Raw genomic sequence first — 23,679 nt, forward strand, 5'->3', positions numbered from 1 at the left:
TCCTAGGTTACAAAACTATAAGGCAATGTACAGTATTATACTCACAGATGAACAACAGTATAGATATACATAAACTATTACAAACATTCAAAAACATCTAAATTAGGTAAAAGATTCACAATTCCGGCTGTCCTAGTTAAAATGATCAACTCTTATACACTTGGATTGATGTTAATTGATAAGCATAGGCAAAGAGTATTGAATAACTGACTATTGTGGAATTTAAAACAAAAACTAATGGAGGCTTGAAGAGTCATTTTCTGAGTTTATGATTACAATATAGCAGACTCTAGGATCATTAAGATTATTTATTTGATCTGAATGTACTTAATATGGACAATAAGACTCCGGTTTTGTGTGTGTCAGATACAATTCACAGAACAATAGTTTAAAAACTGAGTTAAGGTACAAAGCAAGAGACAAAAGTACCGGTAACTTTTTTCTGGCATGCTTTAATGTAATAAATTTATAACCTTTAATTTAGAAACATCTGAAATACAGTAAAGTAAAAGTAAACAATTCAACAATATTGCACATGGCTCGAACACAACACATAAATCATAAAAATGCAATTCCTTTGCCAGAAGCAAATACACAAAGCATCTTGTTGATTACTTTAAAAACATGTCAATGTACTGCACGTAGCAACTACTTATACAGGTCACTGTAATATCACTTGATCCAACTAATCAATGCTTGTACTGATGCAACTGAACAGTAACAAGAGGTTCCAGTTTCCATTACACATTCCCATACCATCAAAAACATACAGACAACAGAAGACCAAAAAACTTTGGTTGCACTCAGTTTTATCATCAACTTAAAAGTACAGCATGACGATTAAACTTGTTAAGCTTCTAAAAGCAGCAATAAAGTACACAGCTGAGCTGTAATAAGCCATTGAAAAGTATGTTTAAGCAGATTCTGGAGCCAGCTGCCTTAGAAGATCAGTATCAGTTATTTTCTGTTCAAAACTCTGAAGGCAGTTTTCACCAACAGGAAGAATAAGTGTTTAGAACTGTACTTTAGTGCCTATAACAGTGTTCAAATTGAGATCCAGGCCCATATACGTCAACAAAAATACATCACTTTTCCATGTCTTTTCAAAAACGTCACCGCTACAAAGTCTATTGACATAGTGCTCAGTAGTGGATCAACTTTGGCCACATAAATTTATTTCCCCTCACTCAAGGAAAGCATTCACATTACCCATTCTTCAAAAGCAGCTTGCAACACTGTAAACTCATTCCACCATAAGTCAAGTAATATATCTATACTTATTAACAGTGCAAATTAAACCTCACTGATGTGGTGAAACACACCTAGCCACATACAAAGACGATGCAATAAGCTAATTCCAGTACTCTTCAAGTATCCTAAACTAAAATCGAAGTGCAATTAGTGGTTGTCTTTATTTTTATCTGAGTGGCAAAACAGTGTGCGAGGTGTATGGCGCAAAGAGTGCAAGGCCACCAAACAGCATCCACGCAGCAGAGTCCCAATATTGTACAGGGGCTCTGTTCCTCCTCTATGTGTGGAAAATACCCATGCCAAAGTTGGCACTACAGGAACAGCCACTGCCAATAAATCAACGATAAAATGGCTGCTCCAGTAGCTTTTCTGACACAATGCAGATGGCTGCTCCTCTGACACAACACATTCACCACCATCTGTTACATCGGGCGTGGATGTGAAAGTATGTTCTGTCATATGTTTTAATCTGGGCAAATGTTGATTGTAAGTGTATGCCTCAGGGCTCATGAAATGGTTAACAGGTTCCACTTTAGATACTAGAATCGCAGTGTTAGGATTGTTTGGAGTCAAATCCAGCAAGGCATCACTGACTATTGTTTCAAACTGTGGGGCACTTGCTGCTTGACTGACATCTGACACCCAAGTTGAAGATATGGGACTGACTGGGCTATTATGCTGTGATTTCAAAATATGCAGAATGAGGTTTTGTACATCTGGGCTATACGGTACTACATCAGTCTGAATAGCCTGCTCCCTCACCAGCTTATTATCATTGGTTACAAAGATCATGCCACTCTGATCAGAAATCTCACATGCTGCCCTGTTAACAAGTGTTACCTGCCTTTCCGCGGTTTGAGGCCAAGAGCCATCTCCGGGGCTACCTTCAGCAGGTTTTGACCTAAGAATTTGATCAAAGAGATCTGTTCTGCTTGCCATGTCATCATTGGCCAACAGACCACTATCAGCCATTTCTTCAACTGCTTGATCTTCTAGGCCCATGGCTTCAGTCATTTTTGTGTAGGTAGTGCTTCGAGCCAATGACTTTACTGGTGATGGACACATGCAGTCCAGAGATGAATCATCCCTTGAAGTACCATTCTGAGCTAACTCCATGCTCTGCAGCAAAGACTCAAGTTTCTTATTTTGGATGTTAATGTCAACAAAGTATTTCTGAACACCTTTGTCCTTTTCAACCAGACTGTTCTTCATAGTGTCAATCACCTCACGTAGTTGCTTGATTTCCTTTCGAGCTTCCTTCAGCGCTAACTGGGCTTCAACTCGGTGGCATTCTTCCTCAATCCAGTCTTCCCGCATGCGAGCAAGCTGGGACTTGAGATCTGCAACTTCAGATTCCCTGTTAGAACATAAGATATGATAAATATAGTCTGCAGAGTATTAAATTTGCCAAATAAATGGATGTATCTAAAAATGTACAGGAAGCCTTAAGTACGTTTGTAACATGAATGCATAGAATCCTCGCAACTTGTAGTAAAAGACATCAAATTAAACATAAATTGAAGGCATATGTTTGGAGAGACAAAATAAATGATGAGTCTTATGAATACAGCTTAATGAAATTTTGCACATTATATTGTGGAGAATACTGGATATTATCAGCATATTGTAGTGGAACTAGACCTGTGTATCACAACTTGGGAGTGATTTGTTGCAGCCTCAGTAAAACAACTATTATAAAACTGTATGAATTAGCCAAACTGTCCCAATGTAACAAGTTTTGTGCATCTTCCTCACTGGTCAATTATATGTGCAAAATTCAAATGATGGCAGTGTGTTATTCACTTAAATTTAAGATTCTTCACTAATTGCCATTTCATTGACACACATACATAATTTTCTTTTACAGGGAACAAAAGTAAAGGGTTCACTCGATGTGATTTTTGACTTCATCTGGACAATTATACATATTCCAGAATTTTAAAGGATAGATGATCCTGTGGGTCTGCTGATCTCCTCACCTATCTCAGCATTACAATAAATATTATGGATCCTGAAGGGCCCTTACCATTCAGACATTGTGTGCACATGTCATAATAGTGCAAGATCAACTCATTTGAAAAAACAAACTTTCTGCCACCTGATTATTTTAATCTAGCTTTATACAAGCTCATGTCGCATTCTACTTGAGATCCAACCTTTCCAGCATTTGATCTAAGAGATTCCTGTTGTCAGTATTAGCATTCAACATTTAACACAATTTTAAATTAAATGGTGAGATATGGGTGCTCCTGGTAACGCCAACACTTACTCTCCATTCCAAATTATCCTTAAGAATGGATAGTGGGATGCATTCATGTAATCCATGTGCTGTCAGTACACCCACAGTGCTATGATGAGTAAGTGACCCAGCAATAGTAGAGGGATGGTGATATAGTTCCAAGTCAGGATGGAATGGGGTTTGGAAAGGAATTTGCAGATTGAGGGGGGGGGGGGGGGGGGGTGTCTTTCCATGCATTTATTGTCCTTGTGCTTTGAGACAGCAGAGACTGCAGGTTTGACAGATGTTGTCAAAGGAGCCTTGGTAAATTGTTGCATTTTATAGAGAGTACACACTGTAGCTACTAGCCATCAATGGTGGAGGAACTGAACATTATTGTTAGATGGATGTTAATAAAATGGGCTGATTTCTCCTGAAAATTGTTATTAAAGCTGCATTCTTCCAGGAAAGGAGTATTCCATCACACCTCTGACTTGTGCTTTGTAGATGGTGGACAAGCTTTGGGGAGTCAGGAAATGAGTTACTCGCTGCTGGATTCCTAGTTTGCGACTTGCTTTTATGGCCACAGTATTTATATGGCTGGTCCAATTCAGTTTCTTGTCAATGATAACACCATCACCTTCCCCCAACCCTTCCCAAGTATTTTGATAGCGGGGAGTATTAGTAATGGTTAATACCATTGAATGTTGAATGGTACTAGTTAGATGGTCCTTTGTTGGAGATGTCATTGCCTGGCACTTGTATGGCGCTTCTTTAACATTCAATGGATCAGTTCATTTATTTTGAAAGGGCTGATGTCCCCATGAAAACCAGGTCAGGACTGGCTGTATTCTCCAGAGATGCAATTGGAAAAAAAAAATGGCCAGTACTCTGTGCACCCTTACATCCTGCCTCTGTTACTGCCCTTAACCATTTTCACAAAGACATGGATTGAAACAGAAAGAGTTGTGGACTAACAGCGATTCTATGCCCATAAAACTGTTAAATTTCCAGAAAGGTGGCCAGACTTCAGCAGGTGCCTTGGTAGCATAGACCATGGATTGGAAGAGAGAAGAGTTTAAAAAGGAAATCTAATGAGATTGTTTCCTTTGCAATTCATCATGAATTGCTGTAGCATGAACTCTATCGGTGTTCATTGAGGCATGACTGTGTTGTGATTGGAAGATGTTTAAATATTGCTATGCCATATTGTTATTTCTCTTTTCTGGCATGCTGTTCAGTAAAAAGAAATCAACTTTGTACACATAGAAATTTGTAAGATAGATTAAATGTCCATAAAATGAATAGGATGGTAGAATACATTCTACAGTATTCAAAACAAAGCCTAGTTTGATAATGATGTCTAAATGATTAAGTTTTTCCCATTGTTTTATCTATTCTGTCTAGATATCTATTAAGATAGCAGTTGTGAAGTCAGTTTGATTACTTAGGGAGAGCTTTGAGCTTTTGGCTGAAATCCAACTGCCTAATGGTTTTGTAAATGCTTGACTTTGTTTATACAGCTGAGTTAAAGAGGCAATTTGTTAACTTCGGAAGACCTATGGGTTTAGCTAGCTCTCTTCATGAAGTGAAACATCGGTGAGAGAGGGAGGGTGGTGAAGGTGAGGAGGATAATGGCGATAAGGTAGGATTAAAGGTAGGGGGAGGGTTAAACTGCTTGAAAGGCTTAAAGTTCTATTGCCAGGGAGGTCTTTCCAATTCAACTCAACCTTTGCTACTGGTTCTTTTGGAAACAAATCAGGCTACTGTTTCTTGAGAGATAAAGTATGCCTTTTAACATGACTGTTCCAAAATCACCCATGATTCTGTTCCCATCTCGTGTCTGTCACGAAGGTCAATTAAAATACAGCAGCCAGAAAACCCTGCTTCCTGGTGGGTTGATGATGAAGGTGGAATTGTAAAGGTGGGATTAGTCCAGGCTCCCAATTTCTGCCTTCAATCTGTTCACGGGAATGGTAACAGTTACACTGAGTTTTTAAATCTACAGAAGTCACCAATAATTTTGAGGCTTTAATAGTGTTGCATGGTGTGACACTGTCATCAAGAAACCTTTTAGCTGCTCTTCTCTTCCTTAATAGTAAACTCCTAAGGAGAATGAGTGTCATGTGGGGAGACTTGATGCCTCCTTGCGATAATGTCAGCTGTCTTCAGAGTCAGCACATTGTACATGATATCTTCCCTGAAACATTAGCAATCTTGTATAGAATTCAAACTTTCCAGAATCTTAGGTTTGTATTATGGAAAACTCACCACAAACTACAGAGATAAATGCTGTATGAGCAGCAGAGCTGGAATATTATACTGGAAGAGGAAACACATCGGGTCTTCATGCAGTGTGCAGAGACCTCAGGCCTAAATGCACTGGAACCACACAACAATTCCAATTCATAGAATCTCTACAGTGCAGAAAGAGGCCATTTGGTCCATCTGATCTGTACCAACCCACTGAACAACAATACACTGTGACCCAGCTTCCCCATCCTCTCCCTGTAACCCAACATCGTCCCAAGGCTAATCCAGCGAGTCTATACAATCCTGGGCTCTATGGAGCAATTTAGCAATCTTTGGATTGTGGGAGGAAACCAGAACATCCAGGGAAAACCCACGCAGACACAGTGAGAATTCCTGTGTGGAGTTGCACAGTCACTCAAGGCTGGAACTGAAACCAGGTCCCTAGCACCAGACACTAACCACTGAGCCACTGTGCTGCCCAAACAGCGTCCATGCAGCAGAGTATCAATATTGGGACCGGCAGACCAATATCAACATGAAATTCTCTGTAACAATCGACTTTTTTTTACTGGCTGCTATTTACAGTGAAAGGTTGAATTCAAACTCCAACAACGAACAAATCACAAACACACCACTTTACCCTAACTGATAAACTGGAATTGAACAAGAACCATACACTGTGGTCATGTTCACTGTGGTCAGTTTGAGAAATGATCCAGGATGGTTTTCTGTGTTCCTAGAGTTTATCCCGAGACCATCTATCCGCTTGCCTTATCTTTGCTCTGATGTCCTGGGCTCCTCCATCATTGAAGGTGTGAAACTTTCTCCTCTGGCAAATTGGTTAATTGCCCACTACCATTCATGACTGAGTATGGCAGGACTGCAGAGATTAGATCTAATGCATTGGTTATGGCATTATTTAGTGCTGTCTGACATATACTGCTTGGCATACAAGTTATCACGTTTTGTACCTTCTCTTATAGGTAAACCTCCTGCACCCTTCACTGAATCAGGCTTGGTCCTCTGGCTTGATAGCAATGGTGGAGTATATATACTGAGCCATGAGGTTATTCATTTGTTGCTACTGACCACTGGGCTTCTTAGTTGCTCTGTCTTAGATTTCAAACAGATCTTCCAATACATTACATTCAGCCTGGTTTTGTGTCAGGAGAAAGTGAGGTCTGCAGATGCTGGAGATCAGAGTTGAAAATGTGGTGCTGGAAAAGCGCAGCAGGTCAGGCAACATCCAGGGAACAGGAGAATCGACGTTTCGGGCAGGGCTTATGCCCGAAACGTCGATTCTCCTGTTCCCTGGATGCTGCCTGACCTGCTGCGCTTTTCCAGCAACACATTTTCAGCTCTGGTTTTGTGTCACACAAGGACTGTATATGGTGGCCACTTTTCCAAATCTGTCATGAACATTGCAATCTGCTACAGATGAATTAGTGAGGACAATGTGAAGTACTTCTTTTCCCCTGTTGGCTCCTTCACCACCTACAACAGGCATAGTCCAACAGCAATGTCCTTTACCACTTGCCCAGTTTGGTCAATAGTGATGTTTTTGAGTCACTTTTGGCGAGGGATATTCAATTTGTCCACCCAGGGTATGTTCTGTGCCTTTGTTATACTCATTGCATCCTCCAAAAAAGTGTTCAACATTGATTAGAAATGATTCACCCCAGCAGATGGTGGTTGATAGTTCGTAACCACTGGGAGGTTTCCGTGCCCAAGTATGAACTGATACCATGCATCCAGAATCAATATTGAGGACTGCGAAGACAACTCCCGCCTGACTGTATATTACCGTACTCCTACCCCACATGTATCTTTCCTGTCTGTGGGACAGAATATAGTGATGGACCTGCTTGGGACATTGACTGTAAAATGCTCTTTGCAGTTACAGGTCTTAATTTTAATGGACATTTATCAACATTATAGTTAACAATTGTGGCAAATATAGTTAAGAATGGGAAGATTAAAAAAAATACAAATTAAGTGAATGGAATAAAACAAGATAATAGAACATTTTGAAATAATATTGAAAGTAATTTTTCAATTTTTATTGCGAGAAAAGTACAAATGAGACTACGATGGAAGAGGACAAAGTTCAAAGGTTCCATCAGGCCGAACATAATGTTTAAGTAAGGGGCAACGTTTTCACGCAGTGCGTAGTACGTGTATGGAATGAGCTGCCAGAGGATGTGGTGGAGGCTAGTACAATTGCAACATTTAAGAGGCATTTGGATGGGTATATGAATAGGAAGGGTTTGGACGGATATGTGCTGGCAGGTGGGACTAGATTGGGTTGGGATATCTGGTCGGCATGGACGGGTTGGACCGAAGGGTCTGTTTCCATGCTGTACATCTCTACGACTCTATCACCTAGCTCAGGAACCTACCTTTCTTTCACTTGAAAAGACTTTCATAAATAAAATTTGCTTAAAAAATTCAAAACCACAGGTAGAAATTTGGTGATCCTTTATCAAATACACAATAAGTTGTCTGAAAATGTTGGGTAGCATGCAAAATTTGCATACATGATTAATCAAATTGAATGCACTGAATTTATTCATTTTTGAGATAAAAATGCTTCTAGCAGTTCAGAATAATTTACTTTCTCAGATATATTAGAAACAATAATGGTCTCAGACATAAAACCTTTTCCTCAAACCAGTTATATGTAGACAATTACTATGATGTGGCTATGCCAGATGACTAGGTTTATATAAAGACAAAGTTTTTTTGTATTAACACAATCATTTGATTTTTACAGTGCAGCGCATTGCTTAGCTTTTTTTCATTCTTGTGATAAAAGCAAGGCTCTTAATTTATCTCTAGGCTTTTCTCTTTCCACATTAAGGTACTCCAACTGGAAAAGAGCCACAAGTGTCTGGAACGTTATAAGTTGCAGACCCACAGCCTTGCAGATAAATGCGCAACATGATGGAAATTGCTGTTGGCAGAACTCATTATTTGTAATTGGTTGTGAATATGACAACACGATAAATAGGATGTTACTGGAAACAAAATTAAGGAGACCAAACGCAGGTTCGCTGATTGCTATGCTTCACTTTATTCTGTTCATGAAAGTAACCACCCTCTGACAAACAACTTTAATTCCTCTTCTTACTTTGCCCTCATTGGCTGCCTACACAGTATACTTTGAATGCACAGGGTACAACAGAGCAGTTCGACACTAGAAATGATGTCGAAAGAAAGTTGACCCAATTGTTCAGAATGATATTGGGTCAGTTTTAAGCAAAGTTGCTCCTTTTCCGATGGAAGTGATGGAAATGCCACTGCAGATGTGGACCAAGGGAGAATGAGACATATTTACAACATGGATGGAGGTTTCCACTTGAAATCAGTGCAATCGCTAAGATGCCTTACATCTGTCTATAAATTAGAAAGTGACTTGCTTGCAGTCAGTACCAATAAAGATAAAAGTCCAAGTTGGTACCTCTCGTACCCACTTGGAAGTACTATTTTAAGCAATGCACAAGGAGGGGCTGCTCTCTCATAAAAGAGAAGCGTCTGTTGGTGATTTAACCTGAGGCCCACCAGATCTCAGCCGAGGGAACGGGTTGAGAAGGAGAGTCCTTCATGGTAACCTCAAACCAGTGATGGGAACCGAACCCAGGTTGTTGGCATCACACTGCTCCATAAACCAACAAGCCAGCCAACCGAAAGAATTCAATTTTGCATATGCACATTCATTTTGCTAAAACTGGGTGGTTAGAAGTCTTTCTGACAGATAAAGTGACTACAGTGGATTGGAAATATAGAGTTTTTTTTAATGTCGTCAGCAGAACAGCTAAACCTTTGAGGGAGCCAGAAGAAACCAAGATGTGAAATCAGAAGCTTCAAAATGAGCTGGAAGCTCTTAAGGAATGAAATAAATCCCAAAAAGATTTGAATCATAGTTTGACTGAGCTTGTTTCCAGCTGTTTCTTATGGTTCAAATCTTCTTGGCTTTTATTGTTTCATTCCTCAAGAGCTTCCAGCCCATTTTGAGGCTTCTGATTTCACATTTTGGTTTCTTCTGGTTCCCTCAAAGTTTTAGCTGTTCTGCTTGCCACATGAATAAGTCTCGACATAGACCAGTCTCTCAAACTGGAATTCTGAGCAGCAATATCCAATCTGGAATAAAACCGGACTCTGGTGCCATTTAGGGTTAGCAAATTCTGGGACAGCAACTACATTCCCTCAAAGTAAAATGCCAACACAAACAAGAATGATGGACAATACCACTGACTGTGGAAATCAATGGTACCCCCCAGACAATTTCACCAATACAAGATCTGGATGCATCAGCAAAATGCCTCTATGTTATTATAGATTTGTACGCTCAGCTGTTATTGTAACTTTGTTTTGGAATGGACAGACATGTTACATATGTAACTTTCCTTTTTAAGAGTGTTCACATTTAAGGCCTCTATGCACTCTACGGATACAATAGTGCAACTCTGTCTGCAAATCTGCTGTAGATCCGAAAGGTTTGCACAATTAGAAATTAGTTGGCTTTCTGCAAAGTCTGCTTCATAACTTTAATGTGTTTTACTAGTTAACTAAGCTAACTCATTGAATCCCTGATACGTGACTGATTATAAGACTATTATCATTAACATTGCAAGGGACATCGGATGGAGACTGTTTGGCAGTCTTAGAGACAGGGGTAGGGGAGTGGAGAGTTGGGGTTGTAAAGTACACACAGGGAGGAAGGAAGTGGGTACACTGTGTCCTGGGGTGGTGTTCCTGTTGCACAAAATATCTCACCTTCCTTCCTAATGTTTGAAACAACAGGCTGCCCACTCGACCTGCCTACCCATGCCAACCTTATTATGACATGAGCAATATAGTCACCATCAATTCTGAGGAAAGGTCACTGGACCCAAAACGTTAACTCTGATTTCTCTCCACAGATGCTGCTGGACCTGCTGATCTTTACCTGCAATTTTTTTAATATACTAGGGTCAACTAATAACAAGTTCAGTTGATCTTTATGTATTTACACACAGTGGATAGGCTGACAGTTTTAGGACCTGCCCACCCTTTATATTATGTGGAAGAGCAGGAAGGTAGTGGGCTGGGCACTCACCCTTTTTAATGTACCACACCACCAAAAATACATTTGGCATAGGCATGTAATATCCAGCCCACGGTTGAAAAGAAATTTCATTTCTCATTTTAAGGGGTAAATGTAGGGGAATGGGTCTGAGTGGGTTGCTCTTCGGAGAGTCGGAGTGGACTTGTTGGGCCGAAGGGCCTGTTTCCACATTGTAAGTAATCTAATCTAAAAAAATGCTATATTGGAACCCCAAAGGAATTCTTAACCTCACCACTTTGGTATGATTTAAATAGAAACCAGAAACAAAAATAATAAAGAACAGTTCTGGCAGGAATGAAAACAAAACCAGAAAACTTTAAAACAAAACTAATCCACTGAGTAAAACCCACTAAAAGAAATTGCAAATGCAAAATAAAACGTTATGTTTAGTGAACACAAATGCACAACATAATCCCCCTTCTTTGACTGTAGGTTTACGGGCTCTCATTAGTGCAACTGTAGGCCGGGATGCTGAAATTCAATTCGCTGTGACTTCACTGACTGTAATGAAGACTTACGGTGGTCCGTTTGCTGCAGAGTCAATTGAGCATCTTACGTGGTTGATGAATGATGATTTAATGGTCTTCTTCCACTGTCAATGGGACTTTAACTGTGGTGGGTGCCAACTGTTAATTCTCAAGCCCATCAGGTAAAACTTGGCAGCGTGGTAACCAGGCAATGGAAAGGAAGTTTCTTTTTTGGCCATGTGACCAGTGGAGCCTTCCCAAAGGTAATGTTTCCCTTAGGGTTTCCATATCCACGGACCTTACATCCCTGAGCTTGGGAGCCTGAGTATGGCAAGAATCTGGACCCAGCTTTTAGTCCAGCTCCATTGCTGTATGTCCCCCTCTGCACGTGCTGGTGGATCAAGAGAGGGGCCAATAATTTTAATGGCTGCAGCTCTGAGAGAAGGCCTCATCTCCAATGGGGTATATTATGACCAGACAAAACCTCCTCAAAATATATTAAGCAGCTAGTCTAGACCCTTACTTTTTCTTATTTTAAAAGGCAAATGTAGGTCGTTGCATTCCAGATGCCATTCCATTGGTCAAACTACTCGACTTTAAGTAAACACACTTTATTTTTACACTACAGTTAAAATATACAAACAAAAAATAAAAATAAAAGGCTTAACTGTAACTCTATTGGAATGCTGAACAAAATAATATAAACTATTACTAATTAACTGTTCCGATATAGTAACACCCCATAAAATCACACTTAGCAAAGGCAAGTTCAGTAAAATAGATGATCTCACATGCAATTCTAGCAGCAGGAACAGAACATCAGCTTTTAGCTGTAACAGAGAGAGGAGAAGAGCTTCCACATCCAGCTTCAAGTACCCAGCAAATGCAGAAAATTCTGGTTCTGTGGTAGCTGGACCCGACCCATTCAGGCTGCTTCTTTTGTTCCAATTTTAAAAAACTCAAGGCCTCACAAACTGTTTACTTTATTGGTTTGGAGCAATCTGCTTGCCACCTCTGTCTCAACTTTTCTTTATTAAAAAAGACGAAATATACCTCTTAAAGTCTTGTATCGTCACAGATGGAAATATACCTCAATCTGATTTCAGAACTTCTGCCTGACACCACTAATGTCCTGCCAGTGCAGCCTCGTAAAATTGTTTTTGCTGTTTTCCATTTTTGTGGGCCCTCTGGTCTGAACACGACCAGTTAGAATCATAGAAACCCTACAGTGTGGAAACTGGCCCTTCGGATCAATAGGTCCACACCAACCCTCCGAGGGGTATCCCACCCAGATCCATTCCCCTACCCTATTACTCTATATTTACCCCTGCCTAATGCAGTTAACCTACACATCTTTGGACTGTGGGAGGAAACCTGACATCCAGAGGAAACCCACACAGACACGGGGTGAATGTGCAAACTCCACATAGACAGTTGCCTGAGGCGGGAATTGAACCCAGGTCTCTGGCGCTGTGAGACAGCAGTGTTAACCACTGTGCCACCGTGCCGCCCATAAGTTTGATGAACTGGATTTGGGAGTTGATTAGCTCAGGTGGTTGGACAGCCAGTTTGTGATGCAGAGTGATGCCAACAGTGTGGGTTCAATTCCTGCACCAGCTGATGTTACTGTGCAGGACTGTCCTTTTCAATCTCTTCCCTCGCCCGTCTCATGACAGCACACTCCTATGGCAACTCTACCTTTGATGATATACATTAGTTCAATATTTAGGTGCAATGACTTATTACTTGAAGTCTGTACTGCAAAAAACTGACAACGTACGGCATCACACATACATAGCTAAAATCTTGAAACTGCTGTTATAGTGTCCCAAACTGGGTGCACTGTTGCATTCTTTACACATGAACAAAGAGGAGAGACAGGGACATAGCAAATGCCACTCAAACAGATCTTGACTGATCATCTACTTCAATGCCATTTTTCCCTATCTCTTTACCGAAGTCCCCTTTAAGATGTATACCTGTTGGCACATTCTGCATGTGCCGATCTGCATACTGTTGCACTGGCTTCACCATATACAGAAATCTACTGACATCTGTCTTGAACAGGTTCAGTGATTGATTGCCCTCTAGACTTGTGAATTTCAAAGGTTCATCAGCTTGAGTAAAGAAGTTCCTCCTTATCTCAGTCTTAAAATGTTCTTTAAGTTTCTTATTTGAGACTTGTTCTAGACTTAGCAGCTATGGGAAACATTCTATCCCACATCCACATTTTTGTGCCTTATGAGGCTCATAAGTTTCAGTGAGATCACCTTTCATTCTTTGAAACTCATAAGAATGCCTGCCCAGTTTCTGAAAACTCTCCTTACAATGTAATCCCACCGTCCCAAGTATTCTTACTTCTCTCCATTGTACTCCCTCTATAGCAAGTATATCTTTCCTTAGATAGTGAGACCACAACAATACACAATCAATCAGTCTCAATAAGTGATCTCAACAAGCCCTTCGTCAATTGCAGCATCGTGACTCTATTCCTGGATTCAAATCCTCTTGCAATGAAAGGCAATATACCATTTGCCTTCCTAACTGCTTGCTGCATTTAGCTTTTAATGACGTACAAAAAGGACACCAAGGTCCTTCTCAACATCAAGACTTCCCAACAGCTCGTATATCAATAAATACTATATGTATTTCTGCTTCTTTGTACCAAATAACTTCACAGTTATTCACATTATATTCCAGCTTGTTCAACTTCCATATCTGATTTGATAAAATAGACTAACGTGGCTTTACATAAGCAAAAACACTGACTTAAGACGGTTGTAGTGGCCATCTAGACAAGCTCCTGGAGGTACAAATAAACAAGACTAAGTATAAACAGAAATTAACATGCCATCAAAATAGAAAAGAAGAAGTCTTTCAGAAATGTTCTCTGTTTGATTTACACATCTCTGGAGGTTTCACATATTGGAATAAAAGTTATCTGCAAATTATCTGGTTTGTGAAAAACAACAAAGCCAGATGTGAGAGTCTACGAAGTAATTGCATTTCAGGTATCAACTTTTAAGAGAGAGGTGAAAATAGACTCAAACAGCAGCAACTGGAAGTCTCAGTCTCAGTCCCTCTCCATCTCATAAATACAGACGAAAACAAATGCAGATGCTGGAATCCAAACGGAGATGAACAAGAGTCTGGAAGAACACAAGCCAGGCAGCATCAGGTGATAGAGAAGTCAACGTTTCGGATATAACTGTTCCTGAAGGTGGCTTATACCTGAGGCGTCAGCTTTTCTACCTCCTGATGCCGCCTTTCAGCCTCTTGCTTGTTTACTTCACTGTCTTAAAACTGAGCCTAGTGACACAGCAAATTGAAGGAACATTCATTCACCAAGAACTCAAAAGATACTTACAAATTTTACTGCCACTGTGAAGGATACAAGACAATCATGGCCTCATGATAAAAAGTAACATCAAGGACTCTACTGACTTTTAAACTGCCCCATTTTAATTTTTTTTTACTACTTGGCACTTCTTCCCTTTTTACACTTTATACCTTTGTGATAGATGCTGTGTTTTATTATTTTTCTTAGAGTTAGTACATAAGTCCTCTTTCCATCAGTCAATAAAATCTTGTAACTGGCTCCTTAGTCTTGACTAGTACTATGTCTTAACTGAAGTATAATATAGCTGTGTTCGAAAAAATATTTAAAAATCTTTGTTGAGGCAATCAATGTTTGGTGGTGGTGGTGGGGGTGGGGGGTGGGCAACAGTTCAGGGGCTTAAGAAGAGGGGAACCAATTTTCCTCTTCTGTGCCTGGTGCCTCTGTGCATCCTCCTCATTATAAGGTGCGAGTACAAGTTTTGTGTCAGCAGCCAATTTGGAAATATTGCATTTAGTCACAACATCAACATCATTAATGTAGAATGTGAATAGCACTGCCTAACCACTGAAACTCTCAGTACCACACTAATAACAACCTGTCACCTTGAGAATGATTCATTTACGTCTAATTGCTGTCCCCAGTCTGTTGGTCAATTTTCAATCCATCATTACTCCAATTCAGTGGATTCTAATTTTGTTTACTGACGTCGTGCCTGGGACCATACCAAAAACATTCTGAAAATCCAAATACCCAACATTCACAAGTCATCTCCAAAAGTGACTCCACCATTTCTCTGTTCTCTACTATAAATTCATTTGTCTCTGCCAGAATGCAACCACATTTTTCCTTGCAAATCTATCCCTTTTCACAGATCTAAAGAAGTTTTTAACAGTCTGACTTAGTGTTTCTTGTTAGCTTGCATTTGTATTATCTTAACCTATTCCGATATCAGTTTTTTTGGTCATTTTTGCTGGATTTCAAGCTTCCCGTCTCCTCCGGCTTAATATTTTCCTAGCAAAATCAAAAGTAATTTCATTTGATCCAATGCGATTTTTAAACTTATCTTGTTAACAGTGGATGATTCACCTTTCCTCAGATTCAAAACCTCAATTCAAATGTTTATTTGTTGTAGACCATGTATTGATTTTTAAAAATGTTACATATTGCCTGTTATCAAATATTTTAATTTTTTTTCCCCAAATCCATCATAGTCAATGTGACCCTTGATATATTCAGAGTTCACTTTGTTTAGATGTAGGATTCTAGTTTCAGAATTAACTACGTCACATAGAACTTAATGTAAAATACTCTCATGTTATGGTCACTATTTCCTAATGGTTTTTATTTTAAAGTGAGGTTATTAATTAGCCCTTTCTCATAACATACGACTAAATCTAAACAGCTTGATCCCTAGTTGGTCTCATTACATACTGCTTCAGAAACCCATCCTGGACGTACTCTAGAAATCCATCCCCACAGTATCACTGCTGATTAGATTTACCTAGACAGTATACAAATTCAAGTGTATAAATCAATACAGAATCAATGACTTGACAAGAAATGCAACTTTGTACGCACTATTCTCACTACAAAATTTTGGACTCGAGGAAATCCAGCTTGGAAGCCAGCTAAATCATCATGGGCAAGACTTTTAAAAAGTTAGCCTTACTGTCATCTGACAACCAAATCTAGGCCATAATTTCCAAATAGTCATACAAAATTGTGATTGCTTCCTTGGTGATGGTCAACAAAACAACATAATTAGTTAAAAAGAACTTTGGGAAAGTTCGGACAAATTATCAGCGCTTCACATTTTTAATCAAGCAGAAGGATGATCTTTACAATGAACAGAAAACAACTGAAAGTTATGGCTTTAAGAGAAAACAAGATACAGATAAGGAAGAGTCAGGATGTGCAGGTGGTGAAAGAGAAGTGGAAGAAGAATAAATATTTAAAAAGTTAATTTCAGCAGATTTTTAAAAATTCCTTCTTGAAGTGAAGGTGATGCTGGCTAGGCCAATATTACTTACTCCTATTTGCCCTGGAGAAGGTTGTGGTGAGTTCCCTTTTTGAATTATCGGAGTCCTTGGGATGTCGGTACATCCACAATGCTATTTGGAAGGTTCCAATATATTTGATTCAATGACTAAAAAGGAATAGCAACAGAGTTCTAAGTTATCTTGCGTGACTTGGAGGAGGATTGCAGTTTGTGGGGTTCCCATGTATCTACTGTTGGTTAGGATCATGGCTAATTCTGGAGCACACGTCTTCGTGAAATGGCTGGAATGTTGTCAGGGTCCATCATTTTTGTATTAACCAGTGCCCTCAGGCCTCTCTTAACATCATGTGGATTAGAGAGAATTGGTTGAAGACTGGCATCTCTGACCCTGGGGATCTCAAGTGGGACAAAGATGGATTATCCACCTGGCACTTGGATGCCAATGCTTCATCCTTGTCCTTTGCACTTGGGTTCCCCTATTCTTGAGAATGGGGACATCTATAGAATCTTCACATCTTGTTAATTGTCCATTTCCATTCATGACAGGATGTGTTAGGACTATAGACAGGGACATGTTCTATTGGTCATGGGATCACTTAGACCTACCTACTACATGTTCCTCCCACGGTTTGGCACAGAGGTAGACGTTTGGCATAGCTTCACCAGGTTGACACCTAATTTTTAGGCATGCCTGGTGCTGCTCTTGCATTCTTCATTGAACCTCTGAGCTCCCTACTTGATCATTATGGGAGAGTGGGAAATAAGCTGGGTTGTGAGGTTACAGAATGCAACAACGCAGATGGCACACAATGCTTCACGGTTGAAGTTTAACTCATTTAGCACACTGGTAGTGCCACACAACATGTTGGACAGTATCTTCAACGTGAGGATGCGATTTTGCCTTCACAAGAACAGTATGGTGGCCACTTCTACTGATTCTGTCATGGACAGACATCTATGATAGGTAGATGGATAAGGATTAGGTCAGGTGGATTTTTCCCTCTTGCTACTTCCCTCACTACTTACCAGAGAACAAGGCCAACAGCTATGTCCCTTCGGATTAGGGCAGTTCAGTCAAAATGTTGCTACTGAGGCACTCTAGGTGATAGACATTGATCTCTCCCACCAAGAGGGCATAGTGTGCCATTGCCAACCTCTGCTTCCTCCATGTGATGTTCAATAGGAAACTCACCACAACCTTCTCCAGGGCAAATGGGAGTAAGTAATATTGACCTAGCTAGCATCACTTTCACCTCAAGGAGGAATTTCTATAAATCTGCTGAAAGTAACTTTTTAAATATTTATTCTTCTTCCACTTCTCTTTCACCACCTGCACATCCTGACTCTTCCTTATCTGTATCTTGTTTTCTCTTAAAGCCAGAACTTTCAGTTTGTTTTCTGTTCATTGTAAAGATCATCCTTCTGCTTGATTAAAAATGTGAAGCGCTGATAATTTGTCCGAACTTTCCCAAAGTTCTTTTTAACTAATTATGTTGTTTTGTTGACCATCACCAAGGAAACAATCTCAATTTTGTATGACTATTTGGAAATTATGGCCTAGATTTAGTTGTCAGATGACAGTAAGGCTAACTTTTTAAAAGTCTTGCCCATGATGATTTAGCTGGCTTCCAAGCTGGATTTCAAGCCCAAACTTTTGTAGTGAGAATAGTGCATACAAAGTTGCACTTCATGTCAAGTCATTGATTCTGTATTGATTTATGCACTTGAATTTGTATATTGTCTAGGTAAATCTAATCAGCAATGATACTGTGGAGATGGATTTCGAGAGTACGTCCAGGATGGGTTTCTGAAGCAGTATGTAATATGCTGCCATGGGAGTGTCTGAAGTCAATGTTGAATTCCCTCAGTGCAACGGCTTCTCCTCTGTATACAACTGCACTCCCACCTCCGATGGTTTGATACAAGTCATCTTATCCAGGGAAGGTGGTGGTGGTGTTTGGGTCACATAGAATGAAACATTACTGACAATACCAGGGTGCTACTCATTTTGTGTGGAGGAAAGGACTCCCAATGTTGGCACAAGCACATCACTCCCAACCAATCGTCTTCCTTTAGGCTCGAACAGTTTAATCCAACACTGGCTTGCTCGGTCATTTCAGAGGGCAGCTTAGAGTCAACCACATTGTTGTGGGGCTGGAGTCACACTTAGGCCAGACCACGTAAGGACAGTAGATTTCCTTCCCTCAAGGACAGCAACAGGCCCGATAGGTTTTAATGACAATCCAAGGTAGTTACATGGTTGCTATTAAGTTAGCTTTTAATTTCAGATCTCATTTAATTCAAATGTTTGATTTTGATTCAAATCTGTGTACTGCAACATTAGCTTGGATTACTAGCTCAGTGATATGACCGCAAAGCCATGACCTCCTTGAGGAGAATTCGTAAGACATTGCAGTTAGAATTACTTTGAGTAAGCAAAACATTCAAGTCGAGGGAAGTCTTGTAAATTCATGATAAATGTATTCTACTACCGTTTTCAAAAATAAATAATTTAATCTACGATAACATTTTGCTAAGTTAAGAATCAGACTCACTGGGGTCAAAATCAAGAAGCACTCAAGCAGAAGGCAAAGAGAGGACAGACAACTGTGAGTTATGACAGGTAGCAGCAAGTGTTGGAACTTCGACAGCAGACCAATAGGAAGCAGATGCGGACAGAGGAAGCAGCAAATTACTTTACAAGAGGGTAAAGTAGTGGAAGCGCAGGCATTTGGTTTTCGGGTTCAAGAAACAGCAGGGGCTTGGTAGAAAGAGACACAGGAAGCGAGAAGTACTAAGAGACAGGGAGAAACCAGTGGGAGTTCAAATTTAGACTGGGAAGGAAAGCAGGAGTAGGAGTTAGAACACAGGAGCAGAAGAGGGGAGCAACCAGACTTTGATTTACAAAAAAGAAATTGCAGAAAGTAGGATCTTGGATTCAGAGACAGAGTATACAGTGGGAACTTAGCTTCAGAAATACTTGACATGGGGACCTCAGATAAAGGAAAAAGTACATGTAGAAGAGTGCCTTCAGAAAGAGAGATGAAAGAGAGGAAAGGCAAAGAATCAGAGAGAGGATTCAAGCTGCTGGAACTTAGACTAAAGTTGGTGATAGGAGGAAGCAGGTGTAATTAGTAACTAAAAATATAGACCTAGAGGGAGTGATGAAAGTGAGAATACTGACCTACTTAAGATTCAAAGACCAGATAGAAGGAAGGAAGACAGGAAAAGAAATGTTAATTGCCAAAGATGAATCTAGATAATAACCTTCAGTGTGTTTGTTGGAGCAAATACCAATGCCAGTGAATGTGTGCAGTAACTATTAACACTCCTTATTTTGGTAGACTGTAAGAAAATGGGCAATAAATTTGACATTTTCTTACAATTCTGCAGCCACTGATTTCTATTCTCAAGTTGTGACTGCAGTATTTTACAATTCTACCTCCGAGGTGAAGAATCGGCATTGTGAGCCTTCTCTTGCCTGATGTATTCCCAGACTCACTGCTGCAAGAATTAAGTAAATCCTTAATCCCTATCCCAAGAACACACTCAATGTTCAGTATCACTCCTCCTTTCACAAAGGTTGCCTCATATTTCTGACAATATATTAAGTTACAGACAAAACAAAACGCAGACACTAGAATCCAAAGTAGACAAGCAGGAGGCTGGAAGAACACAGCAAGCCAGGCAGCAATTGAAGGAGGAAGGGTTATACCCAAGATGTTGGCTTCTCCACCTCCTGATACTGTCTGGCTTGCTGTGTTCTTCCAGCCTCCTGCTTGTCTACTCTGACATATACTTGGCCATGAATCAATTCAATTGATAGCAGGAATAATTGGTGGAAAAAGTGTAATAGAAGTGAAGGTGTCCTAAGTGAGTGAATGAGTGAGTGAGTGAGTGCTTGTGGATACCGACCTAATAGGTATGTCACATGAATTATTCAAGAAAATACATTTATTTCTATACAAACTTAAGACCCAGCACATACCACTGACACTAGAACACAAGGTTAAGATAAATAATTCCTACAATTGGGAGACGGGGAATGGAGAGTAGAAAGGGGTCTTAAAAAAATACAAATGCCTGTTGTTCTCATATCTCTTTGTACCTCCAGACCTGCAATGGCACACTTACAGAAATAAATTATTCCACATATTCAAGTTTGTGCTCATATTACCTGGCCCAAAGGTTGAATGAGATAGGTTTAGAGAAGGGGATAATGATGAGTATATTCATCTAAAAACAGATAAAGCACAAGGTAGCAATGATACAAAAAAAAAGTGACCCCAAACTCTCAAGTCAATCTGATGCAGTAATTTTTAGTTTTCACGGTGAACACTTTAAATAGCTGCACACCACCTGTTTAGTGTGGGTATCTTTGCCAACTCTGATATCCACCTTATGTACCTTTTTAAAATCAAGATCAATCTGTAATTTTGAATTTATTTTCAGTTTTCTCACCATTGACTATAATATGCAAATTTGATAACTAAAGAATGATGATGAAATGAATTCAATGGGATCCACTGCCATGTTTCCCAACATCTCTCAGACTTGATGCCTTATCTGCTCACCACAGGTTTTCATTCATGAAAGGTTAGGCAAGTTTGACACCAAAATCTAAGTTGAATGTAAACAACTTATTAGTTGTTAGAATTAAAATAATTACCACCTCTCTTGAAGGCTGCTTTCAGAATCCTTTAGTTTTGTCCTCAGATGTCTAATGGTAACCTCCTTTTGTTGCAGTGGAGTCAAGTACTGCTCCGGGTTTGGGGGCGTAATGCCATGATTATCACTGCAAGAAGTGTATTTACCAGAGCGCCTGGAAAATGCAGATAATGACAGTAAAAGGAAAGAAGAGAGTGAGTTATTGAAGCCCAGGTGAACAAAACAATTGAAGGATTCAAAAAAGGAAATCTCACTTTTAATGAACTAGATAAAAACAATAATGATTGTGAAGAATTCAATATATACCTTATTTTCTATCTTTTCCTATAAAAAGAGTTGAATACTTTAAGCGGTTCCCAGATTCTACAGGTAAAATGTGAAGCTTACTGTAAGACATCTGAGTTAAGAGAAACCAGTAACTCAGAATAGTTCCCCAATCCTGTCATTTGGACTACATATGTTCATTCATCTTGCTCAAATGGTTGAGTTCAGTTTCTTGTCTGAACCGAATGTTGTGAGCAGTCTTCAAAGATATAAGTACGACAGGCAAGCCATCCTTTCCACTGTTTTATTCACCCAGAAATTGAATCTACTTATGTTATTTATTTTTAGTAATTCTCTCTGAAAAGCCAGCGAAAAGAGGAAAGAGAGAAAAAGTGGCTATGTTGGGTTACACGTGCAGAATGATGAAAGACAGTTCTGTTCACAAGCCACAGGTTTCTATTGTAACTACATAGTTAGCAAAACTGATCTATTCTATTTAAGCAACATAAAAAGATTGAGCTCACCTGATACTTCAATGATAGATCTACATAAGCTAATTGCTCATCTGGATCCCATGCTGACTGTTCTCTGGCTCCAGTATGAATGGGGAAAGATTACATTTTAAGGACGGGATAAATTTTGAATGAGAAATATGCGACAAGTCACAGGGCCACGTTGATCCGATCCAAAGCCTCGAAGCAAAGGATGGAAGAAGGGACATTTCAGGGTCTGATTCCAGACCAGAAGGCCTTTGCATCCGGGCCAAATGGGGTAACATGATCCTATCTTCCAATCACAAGCTGTAACATAAAGGCATCTAATGACTTCAGATCGCTTTCCCTGGCCTGAGAAACTGAACTGGTCAGAATTTAACCCACGGAGCAGGTTAAGACAGAGCTTGTCAGTCTTGGTGTGATATTTAAATTACCAGACAAAAGTGAGGACTGCTAATGCTAGAGATTTAACGTTGAGAGTGTGGTGCTGGAAAAGCACAGGAGGTCAGGCTACATCCAAGGAGCAGGAGAATTCATCAGGAATAAATTGGGAGGTGCGGGGTGGGGGTGGGGAAGAGGTATGTGTGAAGGTAACTGTGAGTGCAATAGGTGGATGGAGGTGGGGGTAATGGTGATAGGTCAGAGAGGAGGGTGGAGTGAATAGGTGGGAAGGAAGATGGACAGGTCATGAGGGCAGTGCCAAGTTGGAAGGTTGGAACAGGATATGATTGGGGGCGGGGGAAAAGAGGGGAAATGAGGAAACTGGTGAAATTCACACTGATGCAGTGTGATTGGAGGGTCATGAGGCAGAAAATGAGGTGCTTTCCTCCAGGCGCCAGGTGGTTAGGGAGTGGTGATGGTGACAGCCCAGGACCTGCATGTGCTTGGCGGAGTAGGAGGGAGAGTTGAAGTGTTTGGCCACGGGGTGGTGGGGTTGGTTGGTGCGGGTGTCCCGGAGATATTCTCTGAAGCACTCTGCAAGTAGACATCCTGTCTCCCAATGTAGAGGAGACCACATCGTGAGCAATGGATACAGTAAATGACGTGTGGAAGTGCAGATAAAGCTCTGATGGATGTGGAAGGCTCCTTTGGGGCCTTAGTCGGAGGTCAGGTTGCGAGTGGTGGGGGGGGGGGGGGGGGGTTCACACAGGTTTGCAATTCCTGTGGTGGCAGGGGAAAGTGCCGAGAGAGGAGGGTGGGTTGGTGAGAGGGGTGTCGAGGAGGGAATAGTCTCTACGGAAAGTGGATGGGGTAGGGAGAGAAATATATCTCTGCTAGTGGGGTCCGTTGGCAGAACTGGTGGAAGATGATGCGATGTATACGGAGGTTGGTGGGGTGGAAGGTGAGGACCGGGAGGGGAGGGTGGGGGGGCGTTCTGTCCATGTTGCGGTTGGAGGGGTGGGGTTCGAGGATGGAGATGCGGAAAGTGGATGAGATGCACTGGAGGCATCATCAACCCCGTGGGAGTGAAATTGCCGTCTTTAAAGGAGGTCATCTAGTGTGTTCTGTGGTGGAACTGGTCCTCCTGAGAGCAGATGCAGCAGATTCGGAGGAATTGGGAATATGGGATAATGTTTTTACAGGAGCAGGATGGGAGGTGGTGTAGTCCAGGCCGCCT

The 23,679-nt window shown here is 40.5% G+C and overlaps 1 protein-coding gene across 5 annotated transcripts in view; it reads right to left on the bottom strand.

The window, feature by feature from the left end:
- Positions 1–325: 325 nt before the first annotated feature.
- The window catches only part of sybu (syntabulin (syntaxin-interacting)), a 104,593-nt gene continuing 81,239 nt past the window's right edge, over positions 326–23,679 (bottom strand). For 3 of the 5 annotated variants that reach the window (XM_043689013.2, XM_043689011.2, XM_043689016.2), the window contains 2 exons: positions 21,305–21,457; positions 328–2,608 (listed from right to left, as the gene is read on the bottom strand). In XM_043689013.2, the coding sequence (XP_043544948.2) occupies positions 1,399–2,608; positions 21,305–21,457 (1,363 nt within the window). In that variant the 3' untranslated portion in view covers positions 328–1,398. Of the gene's footprint in view, positions 2,609–21,304; positions 21,458–23,679 lie in introns of all 5 variants that reach the window. The other 2 variants (XM_087986037.1, XM_087986038.1) reach the window with 2 other exon arrangements.

The sequence above is a fragment of the Chiloscyllium plagiosum genome, unplaced genomic scaffold, assembly GCF_037043375.1.
Source record: "Chiloscyllium plagiosum isolate Xiang-an unplaced genomic scaffold, Cpla_swu_hap1 HiC_scaffold_4, whole genome shotgun sequence".
Taxonomy (NCBI): Eukaryota; Metazoa; Chordata; class Chondrichthyes; order Orectolobiformes; family Hemiscylliidae; genus Chiloscyllium; species Chiloscyllium plagiosum.